Source organism: Oryza sativa, chromosome 6 (assembly GCF_034140825.1).
Source record: "Oryza sativa Japonica Group chromosome 6, ASM3414082v1".
NCBI classification, from domain to species: domain Eukaryota; kingdom Viridiplantae; phylum Streptophyta; class Magnoliopsida; order Poales; family Poaceae; genus Oryza; species Oryza sativa.
In genome coordinates, this window is record NC_089040.1 from 2429586 (window position 1) to 2438799 (window position 9214).

Genomic DNA, 9214 nt, shown 5'->3' on the forward strand with positions numbered 1-9214 from the left:
TAGCAACAACTACAATGAGAAGAAAGTCTTCTGTTAGGCCAAGGCTTGTGGACCTCCATTTCTGACCCCAAAAATGACAGAAAAAGCTCTGAAAATTTTCATCTTGCGCCGAGCATGACCGTCAAGACCATATGGTGTCTGTCTCCAGGCTTACAATTTCGGTTCTGGATCTCCAAAATTTCGTGTTTACCGGTGGCTCCAAGTAGGAGGTTCTTCCGACCGAATTTGTAAAATTTTTGAACTTAGCAAAAAAATAAAAATAAAATCAAATTTAACAAAGTTTCTTAAAAAAATGATACTATTTATTTATAATTTTAAAAACTTTCAAAGTTGTTTGGTGAGCAACTGTGCGGTGGGGCCACCGGCACAGAGGCATGCACGTGGCCACGGCCGGTGAAGAGAACACCCTGGCAGAATGGCTGGGTTTCTCGAAGCTACCACCGTTTCCCAAACTACCCCTCTGCCTCCTCACCCACGAATCTGAAACCGTCAGTGTCATCAGCAGCAGCTAGCCTAAAGATAATACTGTTGTGTGGCAAAATGGCGTCAGTTCTTCCTCCATCACGTCCAGCTGCCTGCCTCGGAACAGCAAACCTGATTTGCATAGCTCAATCTGAGGGCAACAGACAACAGCTAGCTGGCTATTCTCTGAATTTTCTTTGAGAGAGTACAGTACTCCTACTCCATAGAAGTTTCATCGAAGGGTTATTTTAATTTGTAGGAAAAGGTATATGAAATTTAGATAATTGTAGTTCTATGGAAAAAACATCGTATGAAAGCTTTTGAAATAAAGGATTAAATCATATCATTTCCTTTTAAAATTCTTATGGAATAGATAATTCTACATAGATTTTAGAGGAAAATTAGCAAGAGGTCTAACCTTTTTTTTAAAAAAAATCATTTGAGTCTATCTCTCTCACCTGATTCATACGTTTTTCCTGTGGTTCAATTAAACGATCATTCCTATGGATATTTCTGTATTTTTCAATCTTCTGTTTTACTTTTATATTCCTATTTAAATCATGTGTTTTTTCTATTCCTCCGTTTTTTTACATTCCTGTGATTCAAATGAGGCCTTAAAATTCTGAATCTTTGTGAACTTCAAATTCTTGAGTTACTCCCTCCGTCCCAGAAAAAGATAAACCCTAAATTTTCGTGTTCAACTTTGACTGTCCGTCTTATATGAAATTTTTTTATAATTCGTATTTTTATTGTTGTTAGATGATAAAACATGATTAATACTTTGTGCGTGACTTGTCTTTTTAATTTTTTTTATAATTTTTTTAAATAAGACGGACGGTCAAACGTTGGGCACGGAAATCAGGGTTTGTCTTTTTTTGGGACGGAGGGAGTACTCCATTCAAGTTCCATTATCAGGGTACAGTACACATGTGAAATCTATGCTCTCTGAACATTCTGGAGATACTCGATTGAAGTTTCAATTTTCAAAATTTCTGAACTTTCTGAAACTATAGCTTTCAGAGGTTGGGAAGATTCAGGGGCACACGTGAAGATGTGGCGTACATCGATGCAAATGTCGTTTGATACCGGTAGGTGTACAGGGCATCTCAAATAGAGAACGGTAGGTGTACAGAAGCCATACCATACCATACCATGCAGAGTTTGTACGTATACATGTATTCAAGAGAGGATAGCTAGTGATGTTGGGGTGGCATGCGTCCAGAAGTACAAGGATGGCAAATGGCCGAATGCGTGTTTTGCGTGCACAACATGTGGCATCACACATTAAACAATGCTTATCTGCTAATTGTGCTATCATTGGTAAATTGCATGCGATGGATCCGGAGAGAAGAAAGGGATGGTTGGGGTCATGAGGGAAAATTTTCCTTCCTTTTCGAAAGAACTGTTGAAAACACTGAACTTAACGATGCATACAAGAAGAAAAATGACATAAAAATAAGCCTATTCAACTGAATTTCTACTGTAGCTACCATCTTTTTCAGTACTTCTAGTTTGTTCGAGCAAAGTGAATAAATTGTTGTTAACTATTCCAACCAAAATCTATTACATTTAGGGACGGAGGGAGTACTCTATTCATTCTAAAATATAAACATTTTTAGATCTAAATTTATACCATAATATAAACATCTTTGGTAGCACTATGCACGAAAATATGTACATTTTTCAGTCACTGAGATGTTTGAAAAGAGAATTGAAGCAATTCAAATCTTAACAATTGAAGTAACTAAAATAGAATATTTTTCTCCACCTTAGTTTTAGTGAAGAATATAAAAATAAAACAGAGGGAGTAGTGCTTACCACCTTCAGTTAAATTTATTGTCGTTTTGGACACTTAATTTTTTCCTTATAATTTATTTGTCCAAAACATCAATTGATTTTGTCTGGAGGAAGTAGTAGTAATTGATGCAGTGAGCTGCCTAACTCTATTAAAAAACACTCGCTTTCTGAACCTTACAGAAATTTCGCTGGCCATGCACATAATCTTCTCTTTGTCAAAGAGCTGGAATCCAAAATGATTGCTCGAAGATTTCGTGAAGATAGATAGAACCATCGGCTAGCAAAGGAGAGGAAATAAAAAAACAAAAAAAAAGTTTTTTTGTGGGCTCCACCTTGCGCTGCACTGAGCTGACCAAATTGACCATACCGCACAGAGACTGAGGGAGGGGCACTTCCGTCATTTCGTATAAGCGTATACGAATACGTATCTCATACGCGCTCTGTATATATAGACGGTAACGGCTCCGCGTCGTGTGAGTTGGCGAGCCCGAGGAGCGGAGGCGGCCACAAGTCTAATCCGCGTCGTCTGCGCGTTCGTGGGCGAGGAGGAGAAAGAAGAGGAGGAAGAGAGGGAAGGGGGCTTGATTTGATTTGGGCGCGTCTCGTGGAGTATCCGGTGAGTTCTTGGCGATCTGGCGAGGCGAGTGATGAGTGATTCCTGCTGCTGCTGGGGGATTTTGGCGTGATTTTCGTTGGTTGCATTTTGTTTCTTTTTTTTTGTATCGATTTGTTGGAGCTTTATTCGGTAGATCTGGTCGATTCCATGGTGAGTTGTATCGGCGCCGGAGTGATAGCTGATTCTGTTTTTTTGTGTGATTTTTTTTTTGTTTTGGAAATAGGGTTTGTGTCGAATTGAGGGCATTTTTTTTCCTTAGGCAATGCAGGATTTCGTTTTGTATGTTTTTGCGTGGAATGGATATGAACAGACCTCGAACAAATGGAAGAATTTGTATTTTGTATGATGGATTGCAATGCGATACTTGTTTTGGGGCGTGATTCGATTGAAATAAATGAAATATTAGAGTTATTTTGGGATTCCTGTTTGCTGCGCCTTTTTTTTTAGCATTTCTTGATATGAACAAGAGAAGAAGGGCTGAATTTTTTTCTTAGCTTTGGAGGCATTTACTGTCCCAGTATTTTCTCCTACCGGAAGCAGAATATTTTGTTTGATTGGAGGGTTGCCTCCCTTTGCCAAATTGAATCAAATGTTCTCGGATGTTTTAAAATTTCCGTGGACTCTTTTTGCCCCAGGGGAGACCGCTTTTAGCAGCTGGATCCCGTGTTTTCATTTCAAGTTCTTGTTTTCCTAGTCTCCATATATTTCTGATTGTTAACTCGTATTCTCTACCTCACATATGCAAAATCACACTTGCGTCGTTCTGTAATTAGTTAGATTCTGCAAGAAAAATCCGGAATTTTCAAGCATGCTAGTAGTTTTAAATTGATGCCATGTTTTTTAGACAATGTTAATTGATGCCATATGACTATAGGACACATTATATTGCGTTTCTGAATATACCACCTCATGAAACTCATAATTTTGTTGATTAATTGTTCAGGTTGCCCCTTCTAGTGTGTAACTTGGAGCAAATTTGGACCCTGAGACGCAAATCAGTCATGGCTGGTTCTCTTGCGGCGTCTGCATTCTTCCCTGTCCCAGGGTCTTCCCCTGCAGCTTCGGCTAGAAGCTCTAAGAACACAACCGGTGAATTGCCAGAGAATTTGAGTGTCCGCGGAATCGTCGCGAAGCCTAATCCGTCTCCAGGGGCCATGCAAGTCAAGGCGCAGGCGCAAGCCCTTCCTAAGGTTAATGGAACCAAGGTTAACCTGAAGACTACAAGCCCAGACAAGGAGGATATAATACCGTACACTGCTCCGAAGACATTCTATAACCAATTGCCAGACTGGAGCATGCTTCTTGCAGCTGTCACGACCATTTTCCTGGCAGCTGAGAAGCAGTGGACTCTGCTTGACTGGAAGCCGAAGAAGCCTGACATGCTGGCTGACACATTCGGCTTTGGTAGGATCATCCAAGACGGGCTGGTGTTTAGGCAAAACTTCTTGATTCGGTCCTACGAGATTGGTGCTGATCGTACAGCTTCTATTGAGACATTAATGAATCATTTACAGGTGATACAATGGAGCTATGCTGCTTTAGCTTTTCTTCCGTATTTTTCACTATTGGTACATTATGTTCGTGGCATACTAACTGTAATTTGAAGCTTTGCAGGAAACAGCTCTGAACCATGTGAAAACTGCTGGTCTCTTAGGTGATGGTTTTGGTGCTACGCCGGAGATGAGCAAACGGAACTTAATATGGGTTGTCAGCAAAATTCAGCTTCTTGTTGAGCGATACCCATCATGGTACTTTTTCTGCAATCCACTACTCTCCACATCATTTTCTTGGATGGCAAAACTTCTCTTTTTACTCTTAATTCATAACATTTCTTTCATTCTTAATGGAGTACTTTTGTCCCCGGTGCATTTAGTGTCACAATTTAATGTTTACATGGTACGGGAAAGATTTATCACTCAATATCCACGGTGTAATGTTTTTAGCTAAACTCAATATCCACGGTGTAATGTTTTTAGCTAAACTTGTCTTCAGTCCTTTTTTCCTTTTTCCCTATGTTTGTGTGCTGTGGCATTCGATGGATCATCGAGACTCTGAGTAGACGTAGATTCTTGCATTCCTTATGCGACATGAGGCACATGTTCGAGTGTTTATCACCCTACATGAAAACCTTTCCCTACTAAGTTGCTGCTTCTATTGTTCTGCAGATATAAGCAATATTTTTGCCTATTTTTCCTGTGCTTTGAACTTCTCGTAGGTTCATGGCCCACAACCTTTAGCAGGCATAGTGCCTTGAAATGGAGTATTACACTCAAAAGCATAACAATAACATGTATTGCCTTGTATGATAAGATGAGTGATAGATCTTTTGAAATCATTTACTGAGGAAAACGTTTGTTTATTTGACAAGACAATGTATTGATGAACTAGAACTGCTCTATTAAGTGGTATCTGCCCTGTGTCTCCTTTCGTACAAATTGTTGCACCCCTGTTCATGTTACTTCTCACTTTTCACCATGGCAGGCATGTTTAGAAAATCATTTGATTTTACAGGGCATTACCATGTGACCCCTTAATAACTAACAAATATATTTTGGGTCCACCAAATCTGTGGTGGATGGAAAGGGAAATTAATAAACACAAATGGAAAATTCTTCATTGTGAAACGTGATAAGGACAAATTTTGTGAATAAATAAAGTAACAAAAAATGGCTAGTATTTGCCTACATATAGAGTACACCTCAAGAGATCAGAAAAGTTGCCTTTATTGATGGAGTAATTGAATTAGTAGTAAGCAATAAATTCTGTGGACCTAGGGGACATCCCTGATCTAGATCGAGTTTTGATCTCATGCTACATTTAATCTTCCATGTCAGCAACTTTCAGTACCTGCTATTAAATTTCCCCTGTTCTTCTGACGATTGATGCAATTTTAAGTTTATGAGAAGGAAAACGGTCTGCTGTTTTTGAATTCTGAATGTAGTTTACACAATTTCTCATAGGCTGAAATTTTGGTTGCAAATTTTTAGGGGAGATATGGTCCAAGTTGACACATGGGTAGCTGCTGCTGGCAAAAATGGCATGCGTCGAGATTGGCATGTTCGGGACTACAACTCTGGTCAAACAATCTTGAGGGCTACAAGGTTTGTGTTTATCGTTTGCATTTGTTGCATTTCTTTTGTTTCATGCTGTTTACCAGCATGTTTTATTCCTTTTCGATTGCTAATTGTTCCTCTCTTGTTTGCAGTGTTTGGGTGATGATGAATAAGAACACTAGAAGACTTTCAAAAATGCCAGATGAAGTTAGAGCTGAAATAGGCCCGTATTTCAATGGCCGTTCTGCTATATCAGAGGAGCAGGGTGAAAAGTTGCCTAAGCCAGGGACCACATTTGATGGCGCTGCTACCAAACAATTCACAAGAAAAGGGCTTACTGTAAGTCAGTTAATATTGCTTGTTACCGTCATTCATTTTGCTGGTGGTTCTCATGCATAAAATTTCTCATGAGGGATCCTTTGTTCATGTCAGCCGAAGTGGAGTGACCTTGATGTCAACCAGCATGTGAACAATGTGAAGTATATTGGTTGGATACTTGAGGTAACTTCTTTTTCCTTTTCTCTATCCGAACATGCTATCTCTAGATCAGAAAAGAGAGTGTCTGATCGTAATTAGTAACCTAGTTCCTAGTCATATGCCAAGCTGTAAAAACACTTGCACTGTATATTCAAAAGCTATTCAAATTTCTGAGTACGTTTTGTTTTTTTTTCCTCAGAGTGCTCCAATTTCGATACTGGAGAAGCACGAGCTTGCAAGCATGACCTTGGATTACAGGAAGGAGTGTGGCCGTGACAGTGTGCTTCAGTCGCTTACCGCTGTTTCAGGTGAATGCGATGATGGCAACACAGAATCCTCCATCCAGTGTGACCATCTGCTTCAGCTGGAGTCCGGAGCAGACATTGTGAAGGCTCACACAGAGTGGCGACCGAAGCGAGCTCAGGGCGAGGGGAACATGGGCTTTTTCCCAGCTGAGAGTGCATGAGCGCTTCTGTAGTTTATCCGGCAAGTAACCTCTTTGAGAAGTGCAGATTCTAACTTGGCTAGCAACACAGGACAAATGATTGTTGGTGGGAAATTTGGCATGCCGAGCCTGGGTTTTGTGATGCACACAGCACACATTCAGATTTGAAGATTGAGAGATGCTTCTTATTGGCAGCTTGTTCAGAAAGATGACTAAGCGGTTTGGGATAAAATCAGCTGATTGGGAAACATTAGCAGGATGATAAGCATGACTGGTGGTACCAATGAAAAGGGTTGAAATCCTTTGCATTGTTCATTTGTTGTGGAGCAAGAGTGGCCGCAGTTGCTTATCACACAGGATGATGGAGGTGTTTGTGTGAAGCTTATTGCTGAAGCTGGATTGTTTTTGACCTGTGTTTCTAAAAGAAAAGGGAAAAGAAGAAGCTGTGGATTGAGGCCGGAGCAGCAGAGATATTACAATCGACATAGATAAATAAGATGTAATACTAATTTAGCCCAGGTGGTTTGTGTGTGGAGATGCAATCCATTGTAGTAACAGCCTAACTTGTACATTCTTGCCATCTTTTTCTTATTAATTGAATGAATGAATCGCAGACCTCCTGCGTTTTCATCAATAATTGAAATGACTTCTGCTTCATCAAGAATTGAATGAATTGTCTGTCTGAAAAAGTTGCCTTCTTAAAAGATTGCTTTCTTTCTTATTCTGTTGAATCGTCCTGGAAACAGGCTATTTGTTGTTCAGAGGAGATTGCTGGAAACCTCTTAAGAGCCTTTCTTGGAAGAACCCTTGATGATCTGTCGTTAGCACGACAGCTCTGAGCTTTGCTCTTTTGCTGTATTTTGTGGTTGCATGGAAGGTGCAACTGTAAAGTGCCTTGCCTTACATTACATTACAACTATGGTTGGAGAACGTAGAGCGACGTGCAAACAAACGGCGATTAATTTGTCTCTCCTCTCTTTTTTTTAACCTGAATATTTTCGTAGAAAACTAGGTGTTGCAAAATAAATAAATGGCTAATCTGAGTGTTTAAATAAAATTTGAAACGGAGTCAGTATACAGATTTGGCTGATCTGTTCTAAGTTCCAATAGAAGATCTCCAAATAATTTCTGGCACCAACTGCATGCTGCAAGCAGGAGCATCACTCGTTCGGTGACGACCAAATCATCAATTCATCGTGAGAGAAATTGCATAACAAACTGCAAGTAGCATAACGAACAGGAGTAAACAAATCAAAGACCCATGGCAGGAGCTACATAGGCAGCAGAATCAGATTCAGATAATGTCTCTGAATGAATGAATGCAAAGGCAATGCAGAGAGAGCTAGCTGGCGTTAGGTTTGCGACCGTGTTGTGCAGCTGCCACCTAAAACCTAAGTGAGCGGCTGGAAACCAAGCCAGCCAGCCTACCAACCAACCCAACCGCCGGCATGAATTTGGTGCGAGTTGTAGTGACACTTGTCCCTGAAATATAAAATGGATATAAAAGCATATGGGTCCCCATGACAGCCTGACACACAACCCAACCTCCATGTTACAAAACAGGTCGCTGGAAGAAGAAGAAGAATGGAATGGACGAGTGATACATAGAAAATTTTGAGCGTCACATCGAACGTTTGACCAGATGTCGGAAGGGGTTTTCGGACACGAATGAAAAAACTAATTTCATAACTCGCATGGAAATCGCGAGACGAATTTATTAAGCATAATTAATCTGTCATTAGCACGTATGGGTTACAGTAGCATTTATGGCTAATTATGGACTAATTAGGCTTAAAAGATTCGTCTCGCGATTTTCATGAAAACTGTGTAATTAGTTTATCATTTTATCTATATTTAACGCTCTATGCATATGTCCAAAGATTCGATGCGACGTTTTTGGGAAAAAAAATAGGAACTATTATACTCACCCAATTTTATATGAGCTGGGGAAAAGTTTTACCCAATTTCTTATTCGCTCTTGTTATCCTTACCCTTATATACCAATAAGACAATCATGCAAAACTTTTGATGAAAAATAAAGAATTGTCTCTGAAAATCATAGATACTCTTTCCATCTTAAAACATCTAAAATTTTCGTCGAAATTTTATCTTAAAATGCAGTGATTTCTCCTGCTACCTTTTCATCTCAACCAATCACGATTACAGGCATGATCATCAAACTGAACAATTGACTAAATCGAGTACAGTAGTATCTTTCTTTCCTCGGTGTAGCTGTTGCCTACCGGCCAGCCGACGATGGCGGCTAGTAGCTAGCTGGATGATAATAGCTACCAGTGTAGATCCGGCCATGTTAATGGCGATCCGGCGAAGAGGGGTGCAGGACATCAATCAATTGCATGCCTA

General features: G+C 40.0%; 1 protein-coding gene across 1 annotated transcript; it reads left to right on the plus strand.

Moving 5' to 3' along the window:
- The first annotated feature begins 2734 nt into the window (after positions 1-2734).
- LOC4340093 (palmitoyl-acyl carrier protein thioesterase, chloroplastic) lies at positions 2735-7487 on the plus strand. Its single transcript, XM_015788934.3, has 7 exons — positions 2735-2875; positions 3819-4389; positions 4490-4623; positions 5863-5976; positions 6081-6267; positions 6361-6429; positions 6605-7487. Exons 2-7 carry the CDS (start codon positions 3877-3879, stop codon positions 6869-6871), a joined length of 1284 nt encoding a protein of 427 aa, XP_015644420.1. The 5' UTR covers positions 2735-2875; positions 3819-3876; the 3' UTR covers positions 6872-7487.
- Positions 7488-9214: the final 1727 nt, after the last annotated feature.